The 21936-nt window shown below is 39.2% G+C and overlaps 1 protein-coding gene across 3 annotated transcripts in view; it reads right to left on the bottom strand.

Moving 5' to 3' along the window:
* Positions 1–566: 566 nt before the first annotated feature.
* Positions 567–21936, bottom strand: part of MARCHF1 (membrane associated ring-CH-type finger 1) — a 235334-nt gene continuing 213964 nt past the window's right edge. For 2 of the 3 annotated variants that reach the window (XM_035550499.2, XM_035550508.2), the window contains 2 exons: positions 7892–8039; positions 567–4790 (listed from right to left, as the gene is read on the bottom strand). In XM_035550499.2, coding sequence (XP_035406392.1) covers positions 4489–4790; positions 7892–8039 — 450 coding nt within the window. In that variant the 3' untranslated portion in view covers positions 567–4488. The remainder of the gene's footprint in view (positions 4791–7891; positions 8040–21936) is intronic. The other variant, XM_050710439.1, reaches the window with a different exon arrangement.

The raw sequence follows: 21936 nt of genomic DNA, 5'->3' as shown, positions 1-21936 counted from the left end.
TCATAAAAAGGAAAAAAAACATTTATTCTGTCGGATTTTTATGAGAAAATCTCACGCAGTGGAATTCTAAAATAATAAAAAGGCCACCCGATCCATTCTGACAATCTAAAGTAGGATTCTTTAAATCATTTAGCTCTGCAGAGTTTGTCCAGCCCATCTTTAAGGATTTCTAGTGTTGGACGTTACACAGTCACGTTTAACTGTTTAGTCCAAGGCACTCTGCTCCTTAGAAACGTTTCTTCCTCCTGGCCTTGCTGCAGCTGAAACCCAGTACTAGTTGTCTGTTTTGCTATGGATGGAAAAAGTTGTTTTTGTCATTAACGCCTGTTCTTATATCTCTCTTCCCTTCTGCGAGTTAAACAACCATAGCTCTTCTCAAGTGGTTTTGTACTCTGAGGTGTTTTCTGCCAAGGCGCGGTACCCAAAGCTAGGCCTGCCAATCCAGCAGGTTTATCAATATTGAGTATGCAGCTGAGTGTATTGTTCACATTGCTTGCAAGAGTGTGGTGTCGCCACTACATGTTCAGTATGCGATGCTCTATAAACAGACTGACAAATGTAGAATACTACAGAAATTTGGGTCATTTGTTTAATACAAATACATTTTTTTCACAACAATAAGCAGATATATTACTTTTGTTTCCCTTACCTTCTGTCTTTCAGTACACATTCAGCCACAAAAACATACAGTTTTTCTTTTGCAAAAGAGAGGGAGTTAAACAAGTAACACAAACTTGTAGTTCCAAATATTATACACAGTAAAATATTTTCATCATAGAGTAAGTGTCATCGCTTTATTAGAACTTATAAATAGTTTGTTCTGGTGATGGGGAACTTACTATTTTTTTCTACACAAAAAAAATAAGCACCGCTTTCAGATAAAGCGGTGTATGAATGGCACAATTGGACTAGTTGAGAATATTCTTAATGCTAATGATAGTCAGAAGTGATATATTTAAGCCAGTTTGAAGTTAATTTTGTAATGCTTATATCTTAAATCAGGAGAAGAAACGTGCATACCCACAGATTAGATAGAAGTATCTTGCTTAAAATTCAAGATCTGATCTCACACCAACTTACTTCCACCTACCTTCGTTAAAACTTTGCTTAAACAGGAATGCAGGTTAAGTTCTTCTCAGTAATGGCAGCTTGGAGCAAGGCTCTGCCCTTGTTGGGTTTAGCCAAGCTAAACTCCACTGTCAGTGTGTTTGCCTGAGATGCACTGTGGCTACACAGGTAGCTTGATACTGATCTTTATTCAATATCTTGTACTCATTTCATTTAAAAAATCTTAGGATGTATCTTAAAACTTTCAGTAAGCTGTTTTTGCAGCCCAGAATCCTGTTAATACAGAAAATTACCCTTTTTGTGGGAATGAAGAATCATTGTTTGATAAGCAGCTGCCTAGGGTCTGTATTCACGCACCATCGTTACTCGTGCAGACCTGCATCTAAGGCATGTTGGTGTGAATAGATCCTTGCCGTCCTGAAGAGGTCCCACCCTGCTACAGAAACAAATTCCAACCCAGCATGAAATCCCTGAAAGCTTTAGCATATCCATTGCACCTAAAATGAGAAAGGGTGCATTGGCTAATACTGTAATCCTTAAAGAGTTTAAAGACTGTTTCCAACCTGCTGTAATCTCTTTTGCCGCTGACTTTAGCGAACAATGTCTCATTTTGCTTCTTTTTCTGCTGTCCGAATAAATATTTCAAAGGGAGAGGACGAATTTCAGTTGAAGTCTTTCTCCGATTCTTACATTTAACTTTAAGCTCAGTTGCACATGTACTTGAGTGCCACAACAGTGTTTGGAAGTTGAAGCTTTCAGTATAAAATGACTTTGCAAGTTGTTCTGTTGCTGACTCTTTGGTGTGTTTTAAAAACGTGCAGTAATTTTGCTGGATGCCATACATCTGTTTCCAGAAGCCTCAAGTATTTTTTTCCTTTATTTGAATTTTATGCTTGTTCAAGAAAAGAACAGCGTGAATTAGTTTCCAGTAAACTGTCAAAATAGGAGATAAAGTACTTTCAGTGGGGTCATGATATTACAGCAGGTTAAAGAACAAGTTGTCTGAAGAAGCAGGGTTACTGTCACTTAGATGACAGCAAGAAACTTTCTGGTCATTTCAGAAAGACCTTAGTTGTCTTCCATAATGCTGGCTGTTTTTTGTTTTTGTTTTATTTTTTTGTTTGTTTTTGTCAGTCAACTATGCTGTGATTCATCAGGTTTTATTGTAAACATAATTCCAAACATGGAGATGCAGCTAGTAATTTTAAGTGTCTAACTTGCTTCAACTATAATGAGATTTACTTTTTAGTGAATAGGTTTACACTTTTAGAAATGATGTCTTTGCAGAATATCTTAAACACATGCAGTTATGAGGCATTCCTTAGTACTGTCATGGTTTTCTGAAGACTTTGTAAAGTCTCCTCCACAATTATAAACAGAGAAATGATTTGGTTTCTCACATATCTGTTTTCAAATGAGAAGCTGTTACATTTCCAATTCTGCAACTGGATAATTGGAAAATTATTTTACATGAAGAGCAAGTGGCATCATTTGAAACGGCTTGAACATCAGTCTAACTCACCTGGAGTAACTTAGAATATTAACACGTATTTCAGGTGTATTCAAGCACCAAGATTTTGTGTCCAATCTGGCCAAATGACAGTCACTTACCACCAAATTATACGAGCAATTCCAAAACAGAGGAATAAAACGCTCTGAAAAAGACACTTCTTTTTTTCTTCTAATACTGCTACTTCCAGTAGTCCCTGAGCCTTTAAACCATTAAACACATTCACAAAGAAATACCTAATAGATAAACTCCACTACATCTTAGGCCCAGCACTCTTCGTATTTGGAAGGATGTGATGACTCACTTATTTAACTGGAAATGTTTGAACGTGTGAGGAGGAAATTTACCATTAGAAACTGCAAGGCTTCTGTAGAAGGCTAGTCCACTGGCAATTATGGCAGATTCCCCCTTTGAATGAACCTGTGCCGTATTACTCTCTTTACTCTGGTTCTTTACTTGCTTGTTTGCTTTTCCTTGTTTACCTAAATACAAGACCAAAAAAGAACTTTACACTTTTTTTTTTTTAAATATATATTATGTTCAGGCCCTAGACTTGTCCAAGCCAGCACGTAACTCCAAGTCAATACCTGCTGTCGTGCCCTGATGGTAAACATCATAGATATGAGTAGCTAATCACAAAATGTGTTCTTTATATAATTCAGCCTGTTGGACACAGTATTATATCTACATTCATTCATCTATTGCACTCTTTAATGCTATTCACACTTCATTTTTATATGAGAATGCTCAAAACATGAAATTAACAACTGAACTGTTGAATCTTTAATACCTCAAGTTTACCTGTACAGAGGGAATCCATTGATTTACTTTTCTTAGTTAGGAAGATAGAAACTAACATTTCAGAACAGGGAGACAAAAACTACCATCCTTTTAAGATATCTAAGTATATTCTCTTCTCTCTACCTGTCTGTATCATGAATCGTAAAAAATAAAACCCAGAATACCTTCCATTGTCCCTGTGTCATCCTTTCAGAATTTGATAATATGCAATTTACTTTTGTGTGATTTTGCAGTAAACTGCATTTTTTCATTTATAGTTTTGTCTCAAAACTTTGTATATCCAATTTATGAAAAAAAATCTAATTCACTCTTACAGAATATAATAAACAGCTGAGCTGCTCTTTTAAATGCATTATCTACAATTTTTCTCCTCCCCATACTTGTTTTGCTGACAGCTATAGTTAAAAATATCTGTAGCCTATGGAGACGTGAGTTTATACTGGTTGGAATTGCTTATTTTTTAAAAAATTCAGGCATATTGAAAAACAGTGCTACCCTTCAAATGTTTGAAATATCCTTAGTTGACACAGCTGCCCAAACATTCAGGCTCCCCTGGAGTCACACGGACATCTGTCACTTAATGAGGCTCAGAGTGGGTGCTGTGACACAGCTCTTTATACCTCGGTTCAGTTAATGTGTGTCACTTGAACAGTTCTCCTTTCAAGTGTGTCTTTAAGAAGATAAATAGGAAATACAACTTTTAGTAGTAAATAGATGAACGGTTTGGTTTTGTTTCCTGTAAACAAAATGGTTCTAGCAGGTCTGTGTCTACTTGCCCAGCCATCCATTTTTTTTTTTGTATAATAATAATTTTAAAAGTAATGCTGTCACGTTGGTTTGGCATTGTCTGTTAAACCTGTTCTCTATTGCACTTTCTACACTTCCACTTTCACAACACTTGCTGACTAGCTGAGAAACTACTTCACAAATGGTCACATTCCATACAGTAACGAGTTGCTTTGCTGGATCCTTTTTCCTTCTAGGGTTTTGGTTTGTGTTTTTTTGTTTTTTAACTGAAAAAATGCACAGTCATTTCTACTCTCTTTCAGCATTAGTAGTGTAGAAAACACTATGCCTTATTCTGCAAGGAAGAAACAACGCTGTCTCTGTCAAACTGGCATCACCTCGGATGTCATTTCTTCAGCTGCCAGCTGAGAGTTTGTACCTGTCTGTGCAACTGGCACCACCACTGCGTCCTTGACGTCCGAGCTGTGCGTGCACGAAGAGTTCTTCTCCTCCAGTTTTTTGGCGGTGTCTGGGCAGTTCTGAACAAAGATCACTCTGTTGTAGGCTTTCAACCTGCGCCACAGCTGAACGTAAACCTTACACTGCACGTACATGAAGACGAGGCCCCCCGTGAATCCAATGGCCACCACCACGAGTTTTGTCCAAAACGGCCATTCAAGGACACCTTTGAAATAAAACATTCGTATTTATTACCGTTGTTACAATGGGTACCAAGTGCTGAATATCAGTAAAATGTTTTGAAAAGCAGCCAGGTGCTAAGAACTCCCAGATATGTACATGCTGTTGGGGCGGCTGTGGCTCTAGTGGAAAACAGCAGCTGTTTCCTATCCCACAGGCAGAGGGCCAGAGAGAAACTACGTCCGACTCCCACTCTTAACTGACTTCCCCACAATTTGGTCAAATAAGAAGTTCAAGACCCGCTCCTGACAGAAGCCTAATGCTTGATACGGTCAAAAAACCCCAAACTGAACATTTCATCCTAACATTCAATGGTTTGCTTAAGCAAAAATACAAGTACCAGAACGGAGATAACTGAATGTCTAGAAACATTATGCACGGCTTTACCAACAGGTTTTTTGTATCACGCTAGAAGCATGACACTGTTTATGGTTCCTGGAAGACCAACATTTACAATAATACTGCCTGGTTCTAGCTTCATTCTGAAGACAGGGCACAGTAAAAAAAAAAAATAATGGAAAGAGCTCCACCTCTTCCATCATCCATCTTCCTTGGCCTTTCTTTTTCCTGCTATTCTGTCTGTGCAACCCCCCTGAATCCATCTATATCAAAAAGGAGAACTTGTATCTCTGTGTGGTAAAAGGGTAACTTTACAGCATTTGGTGTATCTGTTACTCTTGTCACTTCATGGATCTTTATCAGATCACTTGCCCTGAATAAACAGCAATCATATTGATATTTAAAGAAAAAAAACTGAGGATGCTGACACTGAAAAACTAGAGAGGAAAGTATTTGAATTTGGTTGTAATATGACTAACGTTAAGATGATTTGCATTAGCCTACATGTGGTCTTACAAATTTAAAGGCATAAACTGTTGTTGTATTAAGAACAGCCTTCCTCTCATTAATTCATGTCACTGCTTTCTGCTTTTTTCAATGATTCAGTAGCATAACGTGAAGGAACAGCTACCATCCTTCCCATTACACACTGCCTCATTACATTTAAGGATTACATATTATACACAAGAGTCAAACCTCTGTGCTTAGCTGTCAGTCTTTGAACAACCTAAATAGTTTTACTGGTCATATATAGAGGGTTTCTGAATAATCTTTTGCTCACAGAGTGCAGTATTCAAGGTGCCTTTCAGGTACTGTATTCAACCCTAGACCTGGTAACCCAGAATCTTCAACAGCAACTCTTTACTTGTAGCCAGCTGTGAGGCTCGTATGGATCTGGTTATCTCCATTATTGTTAAACAAGGTAGGAACTGGGCTTTTAATTAAAAAAGCAAATAGAGACCAAAAGAATCCTAATTATTGCAAAAGCTCTAAGTAGCTCTCAGGCATCTTTGTTGATTTTTTAGTGTGGAGAATCATCCAGAATATTTGGCGAACACTGAATTACATGAAAGTCATAAATACTTTTTGAGCCTACCAGGATTAATTAACATGATTCTTATACATTCTATGTAACAGCACATATTAATGCTGGCTGTTTTGTTGTGTAAATTCAGCTAATCCACAGCCTGTACCTTTCTCCTTTTTAATGGATAGGGTGGTTTATGTTGTACTCCTAAGTAGAACTTCAAAGCCATTCCTAGTCCTGTCCTCAGGGTGTTGGGGGATTTTTTGTTTTGTTTTGGAGATGCAAAGCAGGGCTACCCATTTAGAAAAAAGGCAAAACGGGACTTTGTATTACACATTCATCTGTGACTTAGTGAGGCTTGTTACATATTTTCCTCACATAGGCAAGAAACACAAGCATCAGGAGTATCATCAAATATTTATCTAACTAGCAAGGCACAAAGCTCTGCCTGTTTTGTTTTGTGTTAACTAAAGAATACAGCACACAGCTAGAGCCTTTTGTCCCTCTACTGTCTAATTCCTAAAGTCAATCCAGATCAAAAAGAAAAGCTTCTTATCAACCTCCTTATGATAATCATATCTAAGACTTGAGTTTAAGACCAAATAGACTGAGATTTAACTCAAACCAAATGCGGACTCGAAATGGAAAACAGTAGATCAGCTTGCAATATAGTTTCCACACATAGTAAGTATATTCCAAAATGAAACCTACTTATTTCTAGTATGCATTTGTAAGTGTAAATTATCTAGCCAGTGGATGTCCTTTCCAAATACATGATAAATCTTGATTTTAAATTCTCAGGTTTTGTATGCAAACATTAGAACATGACTTCCATGTGATCAAACTTTAGGTCAAGGAGTACATCTGAATGTGACAGGCAGAACAGTTTTTGATTAGCACTAGCAGGGGAAGCACTGGATGAGAATCTTCCCTGGAAGGTAACTGGGAACATGTCTTCACAAAGGTAAGGTAAGGCTGTGCTCTCTACCTCAGCTGGCACATTTCATCTAACTAGAGAAAGAAAAGTACAGGCTAGCATCATCACTCCAGTTAGACTCTGCCAGGCCCTGAAGTAAATGCTTCTGAGAAATTAAATCAGGTAGCTTTTTTTTTTTTCTTCTTGAAATGTTCAAATTTATCCATGTAACTGAATATTTTGGGACAATGTTTGGGGCAGCATTCTGAGTTCTGAATTTCAGAATTGAAGATAAAAAGTGTCTATAAGCTAAGGCTAATAAAAGAAGCACTTTGTTTCTGCTGTGAATACTTACAGATACAACTGAAACATGGTCTCTTGGAATTTCTTAATAGGAAGCTGTCAATGAAAGGGCTCTATCCCGTTTTACAAGATACAGAGGTTCAAGTGGATAATATAAATAAATTGATATTTTGTGAACTGAACTTGCACTGGGCTTTGATTTTGGCTCATCTTTTTCTCTAAGCCGTAGAAATACCTCAATAATGGGAGATTAACCTAAGCAGAACCAGCAGGCTAGTTAAGCTGTTGTAATGGTTACACTTAGCTGAGATCTCTCTGCAGGGGCATACAACAAGCTTTTAATACAGATGTGTTCGTTACTTCTCTATTAAAGTATTTGATGTAGCCATATATCAGTGAGGTGTTAACTTGAGAACTTAATGTGACTGGTTACGTGGCTGCACTTCAAATCCACCCACTGCGTTCATTATCAACAAGACTGAAGAAGATAAAAGACACTTACCATTATCATTGCCTTGTTTAATTTCCTCAGCGGTTCTATCAATTAAAACATACAATGACCAAACAACACAGGTAATTGCAATTACGTGGAATGTGACTGAACAAACTATTTTCCTCCTCTCACTTGTCGTCATCTGTAGTTTCTCCCACTACAATTAAAAAATAAAAATGAGAAACAAAATCAGATTAGTGAAATTTTACATGAAACTGATTAGGCCATTCTGGCTCTTTTCTGGCAAAAAAGCAAGCATTAGTAGACTTAACAAACCCTTTTATTTCAATAATATACAGAACAGTAGTATGTGCATTGTCATGGTAAAATTCATAATGATCTCATTTTCACAGATTCACAGGAATGAAGAATTAGGAAGGAGAGTTCCATTCTTTCTGTTTGCTTGTGAATGACATCTGAAGTAATTTCACTACAGTATAGCCATAACACAGTAATAGACAAGTAAAAAGATGAATATTCATTTTTAACTTTTCCTGGTGCACGCTTCTGGTGATGAGAGAAGAAAAAACAAACATTACCTTGCAATATTCAAACTATTCTTAAGTATTCTCAGTTTCTTAAAGGAGTTGTGGAACAGCCTTCCCATAAAATAATAGCATGAAAAATATTTTTTCCCATAAAGAACAGCTGCATTTGAGGATTAAATTCAATAAACTTGAGAAGATGATTACGTGGAAATGATCGTACATGGTAACAGTCTCAGTAACTCCAGAAGTATCTTCCAGGCATCTGTTTGCAAATTATGGCACTAAATCCAGGCATGTGTTTGTGAATTATGGCACTAAATCCTAGCTTAAATTATGGCTATTTTAAAATGAAACAGGCTATTCTCTGCATTTGAACAATGCACCTCTTGAGGTGATTTTTTAATCTTGCTTGCGGATACATCATTTTTTTTCAGCACTTCTCTAAAATAAAACCTTTCTATACCAAAACGCTTGCTTTGGAAAACAGATGAAAGAATATGACATTTAAAAGCAAAATGCCTCAATCTGATGAATAATCTCACAGAGTCCATAGCTGGCATCCGATGAACAAAGCAAGCGCAGACCACGATACAACAGTGCCACCTCCCCCACAGTCGTGCTAATGCACGACTCGGCTGGTTCACAATCCAAGCCACGGCACTGACCAGCACAGGAACACCCTGCTGTGCCAGCACATACCTTTGGTGCTCTCAAGCCACAGTTCCTGCTAGCTTCCAGCCACCCTGGCCACTTCAGAGCACTGAGGTGGCAGAAACTTACTTTGAAGGGTTTGTTTTTGTTTTTGTTGTTGGCCAGTTGGGGTCTTCTGTTTTGTTTGGGGAAAATAAAGATTTCTCCAGATTGCTTATGGCCAGTGTTGGAGATGGGATCCTATGCAGGGCAGGTCCTTAACCTGAACTGAAATGGCCACTCCTGGAGTCTGAACACTACTTGCTGTCCAGCCAGATTCCCACCAGCTACAACTGCATGAAAGCCGAGGAGCATCCATGCAATGAGACCAAGAGGGCGAACTTCCAGCAAAGCTTCTGCCAGCAGCTAGCTTTAGAGCAGCACGTACTGGTCCGAACAAATACCATTTTTAATGGCAGTTAAAGCTTACACGTTTCAGCCCCGTTGTCTCAAAATGAAATCTCTGTGGACTGTTTGCCAGAAATTTATGAGCACAAGGCTTAAATAACTACTTAGAACCGAAAGATTTCCTGAGAAATATAAAAAGAGACAGAGCTAGCAGTTATTTACCAGCTGATACATCATCACAGTTTCTGAGATAAAGTGAAAAGTAAGCTTGTGGGATTTTGAATAGCAGTCTGGAGAAATGGGAAGCATTAAAAAAAAGAAGAAATAAAACCCAGAAGCTCAGGTTCATGTATTTCATGTAGGCAGTGTTCAGTGGTAAGAATGGAGACTGTGGCATTATCATTACAGCCTTATCATATCATTACAGTGACCAGGTTACACAGCATTTGACCTGGATACTTTGATCCTTTTTGCAATGAGAATTCAATTCAAGCCTTGCAATAGGCTTTCTTGTCAAAGAAAAAGTTGTCTTTGTCCACATGGAAGAAAGGGTCCTACCCTAACCCATCTCATAGTTTTGGATGCTTTGTGGAAGATCAATGGGAAACATAAAGAAGAAGGAATTGTGCTCTCAAACAGAAAATTTTCTGTCGTCTCTTTTACTACACACTTTTGTTCTACTGGTGGGGAAATTCTGTGCTAAATTTTTCATTGTCATGCATATCTGCAGCTCGTTATAGCTATTTTGCACTCTATTGTGCACTGAAAAGCCTTAGACAGTTGACCTGAATGCCAAGTCAAGTAAGTCTTTTCCATGTGGTATTTTAAAGTTTGGAAAGAAGAATATGCCATTAATCTAAATGTAAACATGTTGTAGGTGGAAAAAACGACAAAAACAAATGACCATCAGGAGGATAGGTAAAGGCACAGCCCCGCAAACTTATGCTGAGATTTGCAGGAAATGTGTATCACGAGATGGAGACAGTGGGAAAGGGCTAAAGCTGGGCTTTTTTGCTAACATCCCACGATCAGATCCAGCCACACAGCAAGCCAAGACCTACTGGCCTCTGCTTCCTCTCTCTGGTCCCTTTCCTTCTCCCACAGGAGAGCAGGGCTGTATGTCTACTGTATCCACGCACGTGTTACCGCACCAGAAACCAGCAGGCTGGCAGGAGAATGGTAGAGGTCACTACACCATGGAGCTGGGACACCACGCGGAGCACCCCTTACTCCCAGCTGCAATAAAAAAAAAATAAAAAGAGAGAGAAAGGAGCACAGGGAAGATCCCTGCTCACAGGGACAGATGCAGGGGGGATGAGAGTATTTGTGAGGCTTTTACAGCTGCTTGGTGTCTCACAAAGCCGTGCAGCTGTTCTGCCCAGCTCTAGCTGCAGTCCCAGTTCTCCTCTGCTCCAGTCACGATGGTCTGAGCTCAGAAGGGGAAATTTAATTAAACTTTGTGCTCTAGTCCTGGTGAACCCTATGGTGGCTGAGGTAATTTTCTTGTCCTAATCACATATTTTAGCTTGGCTGAACAGAGAGTACTATGTGACTACTGTCATTCCCTTCTAGACGACTGATCTGCTAGCAATTTAAACCTGCAATTTAAGTTGCCCTGGAGCAGAAAAATGCAATTCACTCTTTTAGGATTTTTGCAATAGGTTTAAATCTAACATTTAACTGTCAATGTTAGCACAGACTTGCGTGGATAAAAGCAAAATTACGTGAAGTAAAAACTACTTGAAAGTCCGTAGCAAAGGCTTTGAGACAACAGTATATTGAGCAGTAAAAGCATCAGCCCCTTTTACTTGTGTTGTGTTGTCCAGGGCTCAATATATGCTAAAGCTGGCTGGGGACATTTGGCAGCTGCTACCATGTCACACAGCATAGGAATGCCTCCTTAATCCCCAATAAATTCATCTCTGCTGTATTTTGCAGCTTCTGCAGTTCTCATGGCTCTCTACATTTAGTCCATGATGGTAGGATAAAAATAAGCTGCATCACATTTTATTAGCTTCAACCCTGAGCTGGAAAAACCTACATCCATCAGGATGACACTGTGTGACATGCCATGGATAGGGTATCAGATGCCACCAAGAATAGAAAATAACAGTAGTAAGTGTTCAGATGCAACTTTCCTTGGAAACTTCCCTATTAACACTCCTAAAGTGCTCTAGAGACTAGAAGGAGTGAAAGGAATGGAAGACTGTAAGCGACAGAGGAGACATTTACAATGACTTGCAAATTAGGGAGTCAATAAATTGCTAGACAAACACTGTAGTTTTTGTCCAGCCTACTCTGAAGCATCCCTTCACGGCGGTACATCCTGTTGTGACCACCCCCGGAGTCCTTACTGTTGGCAGCTATCCAAAGGCAGGCTGGAAATCACCACAGGCACAGATGGTTTCATATCCTGCAAACGCAGGAGCAACCCCACGAACGACATTACGCTCCACGGCACAGGTGTGCTAGCACCTAACTGCCACGAGACCTTTTTACGCAGCGACGTGTGCGCGGCCCAGGAAGCAAGCTTGCACCGTGCTCTGCAGACCACTGGAGGGCGGTGGATGACCGTGTACCTGCTGCAGAAGTTCCCAGCAAAGAGCCGGGGTGAACCAAGCGCCGGGCTCCTGCGCTGCACCGCCCGGAGGTCTGTTAGCGCCTTGGAAGCGGCAGCTGGAAAACTGCAGCCCGGTCTAGATGTCTACCTTGTGCTTTCTTTTTGTTTCTTACAGACTGCCTTGCTCGGAAAGGGGAACGGTTTCTGATTTCATAACCTGCCCTCGCAATTACAAAACGCAGTCATGAGTCTTCTGGGAGAGAGAGGGCAGATTTGAACAGGCTGCTCATAGGCGAGGAACATCCAGATCATATGCTGCCAACCACTTCCCTTTCCTGTAACATGGTCTGAGAAAATAGCTGATGCTTATTTTAAAGGACCAAATTTGCCTCCCCACATGGGCCATCTAGTAAAAGCTTGGTTAATCAATATGCAACAAATAAATCTGGATATTTTTAGTACTCTCTGAAAATGGATCGTCTGAGGGTCTGAAAACGCTGCTTTGTATCCTCGAGCTACCAGCACAGCTTTTCTTCTTACAGACTGAAGTAGGTCCATGGTTTTAGCTCTGTCCTGCACATTAAGCTTTCTACAAACTGGTTTCAGGGTGCCCTGGTACAGAAGCAAAAGCTTGGTGCTGTTCACACACCACAGAATTGCACCCCGCAAGCTCTGCCACTTGCCCTCCTTTCCCCCACCTTCAGACTGCAGATTTACTTTGTGTGTCCCCATGTTGACTCCTGCTAGGGGGAACCCCTCACGTTGGACACAAAGTTTTGTCTACACAGACTTCCTGAAGCAACTCCTCACCTACAGCAGGTTTGCAGATGCACACGTTTACCACATCAGGTCTGCCTCCTGCAGAGGCTCGTGACTGAAGATGCCAAATCAAAGGTGAAGTTAATGGGCTGCTTTGCCACAGAGTGAATGCTTGTGCTTTTAGCTCCCAGGTATTCTTAGGAACCCTTGTTTTAAAAAAAATGCCACGTAAGGAGGCTTGAACAGGGCAATCTGGAGTGGGCATTACACTGCTCATACTAAGTATTTCTCCTGTTCTGACTTTTTTCTCTGTCTCCATTACTTAAGCGAAGAAATGAGAATGAACATAATGTAAACAGCACCAGCAGCTGGAAGGATTTCCTCCTGTTCTCACTTAGAGCTAAAGTCATGCAACACTTTCTGAATTCTGTCTATATACAAGGAAAGACTTTGAGCCAACCTCTATCTTGAAATCATCACGCAAAACGAAGGCTGAAATTATTTACCAGGGGCTGTTGTAGAAACTGCAGTCTGCACACAGCCTCGAAATGCACAGAAAAGCATCTTTCTTATCTCAAAACAGGCCTGAAGGATCTAGCCAGAGCTTTTGAAAAAAGCTCCTAAGGAGCTGGAGCAGCAGATGATGAAGTGAGCTGAGCAGGGAAGATACGTCAGTAGTCTGAACGTGTACCTCAGAGTTATTTATTGTCTGTGGTGTGCGGAGGATTTTTTGGTCACTTGTTGCAGCACTAATTGGCGCAGGCTCCACAGCGAACTGCTCACTGCTATCAACCTACCAGCTGGAGGAAAGCAGCTGCAACGGTAGTTTGCAGGAATGGGATCTGTGCAGTGGGTGGAGGAGGAAGAAATAGCAGTAATGAAAGACAACGGGGTTCCCCACGTCAGGAGACAGAAATAGCCTCATGCAGACCTGAAGTATTGATCAGAGATGAGACTTAAATCCTTGCAATTTAAGAAAAAGCATTTTGGGCCACGCTGCGCTGTCTAAACAACACGTGGCTACAGTCTGTACCCGAGGGACTGCCTCCTAAAGAAGGAGAAAGCGTGCCTCGCTGCATCCTGTTCCGAGAGGAGAGGTGCCTGTCAGGCAGTCAAAGGGCACGTACCGGGTTTGCTGGCTAAAAGGGAAGGGTCTGGGCCACGAAACCTCCGTGTTCTTTTCCCCAGGCACACCCAGAGCACGTGCAAAGAGGAAGAACCGAGCGGGTTCAATAAAACAGAAACACATTTGTGATGGCCTTTGGCCAAGATACATCCCAGAAAAGAAACTCTTCTAAAGACCAGATTTAGAACCCTGTCACTGACAACAAAAATAAATATATAATTTAAAAAAAAAAACAAAACAAAACTCATGTCACATGTTGTATCATACAGCCATATCTATGTGCAACCTTTCCTTGCCCTGCTTAGCTCATCAGATGAACTACTACAGATCTTTCTCTGCCTGAGGTTTACATAAAATCTGTTTCCGTACCTACATGACACTAAACAAACTTGGATGCAATTCAAATTACTGTGTTGTATTTGAAACACCTACTAAAAAAAAGTTTAAGCCTGAACAGTGTGTGATATGCATGTCTAGACTATTAAAAGAACTACGTAACAAAAGATGTCACTTTGATAAACACTTTGAGATTGTCATCTGCAGAGAACTAGTAATTTGGTGTTATCAAAATCAAGACAGCATTATATTTATTTTCAAAGTGACAGCTAAAAGCTGGACTTGAGTGATGTAATCAGTATGCGCATTTCACAAACTCATGGAAACTTTAACTGTCTATGTTATCAATTATCAGACCCTTAAAAATTGCAACATAGGAGTATTAAGCAATTTGAGAAGATCATTTCTAAAATGAAGTAGCTGTTTTTCCAATCTGGAAGTACTATTGAGACTACTTGTCATTTACCAGCTAGAAGAACTTCAGTACCTGCATCCTAATCATTCCAATGCAAACTAAATGAAGAAGTGCTACTCTGTGCAAACACAGGAGTTGCCAGACCTCATGTCCCTCTTATACAATGTTCTGCCTCAGACAGAGGCCAGCACCAGGTGCTTCAGAGAAATCTGCAAGAAACCCCACAGCAAGTAATTAGAGGATAAACTCTCTATATTGGGAGCTTCTTCCCAGCTCCCATCTGCTAGGAATTAGTTTACATCACTATACAGAATGCAAAAAGTATTCTCCGAAGTATTTACTTTCCAAGATTCCTCTTTGAATGCTTGAACAGTAAGCAACTCTTTGTTCAGTAGAGGTGTACATGATCAGCCTCTGCTACTATCATAAGCTTCTCTTCTACGATTCTTTTCCTCCACAGTCACTATGCAGCAGATATATTAAAATCACAGCCCAGGCCTCAAAAAACTAAAGAAAAAAAAAAAAAGAAAAAAAGCACAGTCTAACTACTATGGTACAAAGCATGGATCATAATTCTGTTTCAAAGTCAGTTATAGGCTCAGTGTTCATTTTCCAACCAAAGCAGGTGGGGATACTGCATTTTGTGGTATGCACTCTGTGGGCAGTCGAAGAACAGCTGTGACACTGCTGGACTGGAGATGGACTGTGCCAGGGTCAAAGCAACCACAGGTCCTTCCTCCGCTAGAGCAGCCATCACAAACCACCTCTCAACAGCTGGTGGCAGAGTCTTTGTTTCTGAACACCAAGTAGCATGGACTCTCTTTGCACATCTGAGTGTATTTTGGCAATGGATGGGGACAGAAAGCTAGGGTAGCAAGGCAGAAATAGGAAAAGGAGAGAAATTAGAGAGAGAAGAGGATAGCAACATCCCATTACATACTATTATATGCCTCTACATCTCCTTCAGGTTTGTCCAATTACAAGAAAATTCTCTGAAGAATTTTCATTTTCTCATCTTCATTATGTTCCTTTAGGCACATAGTTAAAATATATGATCATAGCTTTGTTAAGAGTCTTTACCTGAACCACCTTCTCTTCAGCATTCATTATACTGCTTAATTTCCTCAGTATCTAATTGTCTAGCCTGCTGAGAAGTATCATGAAACATGCATTTCAAAATTAGAGCTGATGAAATAAAACTGGTGACACATGAAAAGCTAAGTCAACAAATACGCTTTTTCTTTAGCTGTAGTTGTAAATGATATACAGTCTTCTCCAGAAGTTACAACAGAATATTAGTTATTCCACCTTCCACCTAGAAAATATTTTCCTAAATATTTTCCTAAATTTGCCTTCTCTTAGTGCAAGCGTGAAAATTTGCTTTACTACCTTGTACTAAATGTGCTTGGCCTTTTTTGGTTGCAGATCATGTCCTTGATTCTTACACTCGATACTTTAGTAATTTAAACACTCTTTCCACTATATGAAATTCCTTAGAGTTCTAATTTGTATCTTACAGAATAAAAACCTAAAATCATTTACCTGCAGAATCTACCGTGTGACCTGATCTACAGAAGCACGCACTAAATCTCTGCAGTCTGAGGCCGTTCAGCATCATGTGTGGAATGGAGAGGAGTACAGCAGAAAGCAGATGAAGGAGGGGTACAAAGGTGACTTCAGATGTGAAGGAGTCTTGTGAGGAAAGCAGTACAACTGACTGGAATCAGAAAGTAGCCATAGTCAAAAACCACTGAACCAAGTGCAGCCACTTAGTTGTGTTGGGTGAATCTCAAGAACATCTTGCCTGTCTTTTTCATCTCAATTGCTGTCCTGCACTTATATAGATCAAATAGACTTTTACCAATTCTTTCTTTCCTCCTCTACCACCCACTAAATTAATAGTACCAATGGTCCTGAACAACAAGGTGGGGTTTTTTGCGTGTCATGTCATTATTTTATTCCTCAAGTTGTTAGAGCAACTGACCTACGCTGCAAGGAAAATGTAACTCAACTTCTGAGCTTCCTTTAACCACATCGGTCTGAATCACTGCAAACATGTGGCTTGGTTTAAATGCCCTTTTACACCAAAAGCCAAGTATTGTTAAATATATTTTTGTTTAACCACATCTAGACATATCTTATTTTTGCAACTACATATACCCTATATGTCTTGTGTGCCTGATTTGCCATATTACCATATCCCCAAGAATTAAAAAAAAAAGAACCTGATGTGCTTAGTTATCTACAAATATGACTGTGGCAAGAATACCACTGATTTCCAAATGAATAGCTACAGTTACCTTCTCTGCCTTTTAGTTTTCCCACATGATACACACTTTTGATCCAATCAAATAAAAATGAAATAGAGGAAATTTGTGCGGAGGAAAAGCTACGGTAATTAACACAAAACTATAGCCTAGTGCTCTGGCACTCTGACCTGAGGGAAGCTATTCATTCTGAAAGACCTCCATCAAATGCCATACATCCCAATTTTGTTGCATACAAATTGGAACAGATGAATAAAGATCTAAATTCCTGAAGGAAAAGGCTCCTCTTTCAAGTAATTTAATAAAATGCCACAGGAATAAAATTAAATTAACAGTAAAAATCATAAGTTTAGGGAATAAACTATGACAATTATCCCATTTGATCATAATTTTGATCAAGTACCCACTGCTACATTCAAGAGAATTCATTTCTGCACGCATTCCAGCAATAGGCAAGCATCAGCTTGTGAACTAAAACTCAGAGCAGATCTTTCTCACATCAACAGTTCTCACGCAAAATAAATATGATGCAAATAACCACTGTAGAATTTGTATGTATTAGTTATGTGAGAGATTAATAGACACATTAATCAGATCATGAAGAGCAGCCTGATCCCATTAGAGCTGGTAAAATCTCTAGCTTCAAAATTAAATAGTAGAAACAGTTTGTTTTTTTTTTACAAAAGCCCACGAATAGCAATGGATAGTTTAGGTCAGCCCTTGGGTTGATTATGTTCTTTACATTTTATATTACTAACTATACATCATTTTATGTCTGAACACCATTCCATCTACATTTTCTTTAGCTGCAAAGCCAGTATCGAGGGATTCTCTTCACTATTTCCAGTGCCTCAGCTAACCCGACCCTCCTCTGTTATGAACTGTTCGTGAAGCCAAGCTATAAAAATGAAACACTGAAATGACTGAAATTAAAAAAGGAAAAGCAGACCCCAATTACTTAAAAAATAACTAAGAAGCTGGCAAACTGCAGGATGGAATAGTATCCTCTAAGTAAAATGGACACAAAATCTTCTGATTCAAGTTGCATCTCTAAAAAAAATCAGACCAAAACTGTTAATTTCAGCTTCAGAAAGCACAGAAGAATTTGTACCTCACAGAGCTCATGTTCGTGGTTGTGTGCGGTAGTTGGTAACACCACTAATACCTACAGCTGGACAACAAATACCTACAGCTGAACTCCTGAATTTCCTTTGCTTTTGTAAGTGCTACTGAGCAGCAGAAGCAGCAAATCTGGTTACCAGCAGCTAATTAGAAGAAGAAACAGTTTTTGTTTCATTTTCTGGTGTAGGATTGTTTGTTTACTTCTTAAAAAGATGCTGCATGTGAGGGGGTCCCAGCAAAGTCTCGCAGAATGATGGCTTTTTGCAAGTCTAAGGGTACACTACAATGGTTTCAAGGTACAAGGCACCAGAGGTCAGCCTCTCTAGTCAGAAGTTCATGGGATCGGGAACAGCTGTGTGAGTAAAAGCTGCGCTGAATGGAAAAGAAAGAAATAAGGAGATGCAAAGCTAGCCCAAATTCTACCACTATGAGAAAGCTATACTTTATGATCCTTCTTACAGCACAAAATGCAAGACAACTTCACTCTACGAACTACAGCATGCTCCCTATATACAGATTAATTAGCAATAAGGCTCTATTACTTTCTTTCACATTACAAATACAATTGTCTGAACAAAGTAGTTCCTCGCATCCTCAAGGCATCACAATGGGATATAAATGCTATAGAATTATTTTAACCTTAAAAGCTTTAATATACACATTCTCCCCTGAGCACAGAGTTCCTCACTATGATGACATGATAGCCAATACCAAAGTAATAGCTTTGTGCCTTTGTGCATACTGGTGAAGTATCTGACCTCACGTATTACAAGGACTGATGTGAGGCTGGCAATGTGTTGAGACAGTTTACTCTAAGAAAGAAAACACTGGAGCAGGTTGCCTTGACGACACTGTGCAGCTATGCCAGAAATCAAAAGGAAATGTAGGATCTTCTGCTATGTTAAGGACTGCAAAGTATTCACCAAATTGGGTTAAAAGAGAGTTAATCCCACAGCAAGTCAGTGTTACCTGACCTACACAATATTAGCTATCACTTCTTATCATAAGCCTTATTAGAAAACTGATGTAAAAGCCAGACGGTTCAGACTTTGCAGCACAGGGCAATCAGAAGCAAACAGCCAGCTATACAGTAATGACTGCTCAAAGTTTCATTTTTTTCCTCAGAGGCTGCAGGTCACTTCTGGTTCTGAGAGTCTGCTCTGGGGGCAGGAGTGGTTTCTAATGGTGATCGGTTTTGATTTCACAAAGACATCTCTGCAGGCTACATCACTCTGAGCAGTCACCACCACATTCCTAAATGAGGAGTGTAAATACCAATTCTCCAAGTGCAGCTAGCATTTAACCAAAAATAAATCAACAACACATATTTTGCCCTCACTGAAGCTATCACACGTACCGCCAGATTTTATCAAATAAAGATTTATCCACAAAGCATCCAGTTCTGAACAAGTTCCTCTGGGCAGACATATTTCTTCAGATTTACTGTTTTTATAGGATTGCACCGAGCACATGGAAGGGAGCTGAATCTGGCTCTCACACATTAGAAAAGAGCTCTAACAACCGCATTTAGAGTAATGCCAGTGACAACTGTTTTGTAAAAAAAGGCACCCTACAAAGTTTTAACTTGAATAGAGAGAGCAGAAGCAGATGTGTCCCTGCTACATACAGCATGAAGCATCAAGTCAGGAGAGAAATGGGACCTAAAGATTCACTTTAGTCTTCCCTTTTGTCCATCTCAGCTCTCAGAGCAGAATTCTAATTATCTGTGGCTTCCATAGGTGATTAACCTTTCATTAAGGAGCCTGTGGAATTACTGATTTCTCTGCCTTAAAGTTGGGCATTACCCAGCACCACGAAACGCCTGTTGGCTCAAACCCTAAATCCGAATTGGTTATACAGCTCCTCCTCCTGACCTGATGGTCTTGTTGCAAACAGAACATCTCTAACCTATTGCATTAAAACAAAACACTTGCTATAGTGAACACATACCTACAGCTGGGACATAACCCTTGAATCCTGTATGGGAGTCAGAGCTGGCAAGCTGGTAATTTATAAAATAAATGGTACCAAATGGAGAAGGAGCATTCCTTCCTTCTTGCCTAATGACAGCAGCTGGGGACATGAGAAGTTACAGAGTTCAGGGGTGTAAAAGCCAAAGAGACACACCTTTTAGTAGATTCAGAAGTGCTATTTATCAGTACGCAAACAATACAGAATGCAGGAGGAGCAAACATTGAGAAGACATACATACGCTCTCAAAATAAACAGGAAGATAAGGTTTCTTTCGTTATCAGTATTTGTACACTGGCTTTTCTTCTGTTTAATTTAACAGAAACATAACACTCCATCCTAAAAGAACACTTTTTAAAAGGGGTAGATTCAGATACCCTCTCAATCAGAAACACAATGATTATTAACTGTTAGATAGTGCTTCCCTAAACAAACAAACAAACAAAGAAAAAATGACTTTTTCTTTCTTAATGATGAAGAGTAACTGCACGGTAACAATGCAATATCACTTTTGCATCACATAAATGCAACACTATTTGTAAATCATTTCAAATGTAAAACAAAATCAGGAGAGGAAAGAGACATATCTGACACCAAAGAATAATCTCTCGGGATAAGACATCAAAGGAAAACATCTCATCAGATACCAGAAGTCCTAAATGGACAGCAAAATTCAAATTGAAAAAGTATTTACAAGTACAGCAAGACACAGGAGAAATCTGCATTTGAAGGTATTTCTGCATTTTTAGTGCCTTAATCCATTTCATACTCACAGCATTTTGATGCAGTTCCTGTCTCTACTATGCTTCAAATACCAAATTCAAGAGAATGAAATGCAGGTACCACTTTATCAGGATTACATCCTTTTTAATGAAGAAGTGATTTGCTCAGGATGAAGCTATTACCTGAGAGAGCTCAATAAGAAACTGACACAAGCTTATTGTCACTTTGTAATTCCCTGCTTGATAAATAAGGTTACTTTACAAAGAAAAAATTCTGCACTACACACTGCAAATGCTGAAAGGTAAAGCTACAAACAAAACCATATTATTTATAGTGATGGATAGTCATAATGGAGACCAGGAGAAATAAAACAGATACACTAAGCAATGCTTAATATTTAATCTCTTAATTTGTATTTAGCCAAGTAATTATTCCTCCTTAAATACACGAAACTCTTGCACTGCCTGTTGATCATTACTTAAAAAGATTACTTCAATGCAAAGACTCACTAAAATGATTAACCTAAGTTTTATTTGATGTCTGATGCTTTCAGGGATTCTGTAATTAAATTACTGGTGCATATTTGCACAAAGCTATTGATTTTAATAGAGGTATCTTGAATTATGTTAACCTAGTATGCTGCACATTGTCACTTTTGCGTGCTAGCAGCCATATGACATGATATTCAAAAATGATTATGCTATAAATCCCTAGACTTTGATTAAAAAAATGGGTAGGAAACAATGAGGGTGCATGAAACACTGAGGCATGCATAAAGATGGTAATTCGCCAGTTGAATCAAGATAGTTTTGTTTTATTGTGAAATCCTGCTTTTGTGATACTTCACAAACAAAATTATAGTTATCTGTAATTAAATTCTGTGGTATGTAATCTTTCCCTTCAGCAGACCAGCAGTTGAGGTGTTACAAAGATATTATGATGAATTTCATCATAATGAAGCAACATATAATCAAGAACCAAACTCCATAATCTCACATCATAAGTAAGGTAAGATTTAAAAATCAAAACTGGCTGGGAGATGTGACCCTTTCACTTGTAGAATGCCACTTCAAACCCAGGTCTGATGGCCATTGAAAATGCTTCTTCTGGAGCTGGTGAGAAACTTTCACTTTAGCAGAAATTAAAATTAAATCCTTCCCTACACACACAATTTTTTTATTTTTTTATTTTTAATAAAATGGTATTCTTTTGGAATTGGATAGGTAGTCTCCTGTTGGATATAAATCTG

The sequence above is a fragment of the Cygnus atratus genome, chromosome 4, assembly GCF_013377495.2.
Source record: "Cygnus atratus isolate AKBS03 ecotype Queensland, Australia chromosome 4, CAtr_DNAZoo_HiC_assembly, whole genome shotgun sequence".
Lineage (NCBI taxonomy): Eukaryota > Metazoa > Chordata > Aves > Anseriformes > Anatidae > Cygnus > Cygnus atratus.
This window is presented reverse-complemented; position numbering and strand designations above follow the sequence as displayed.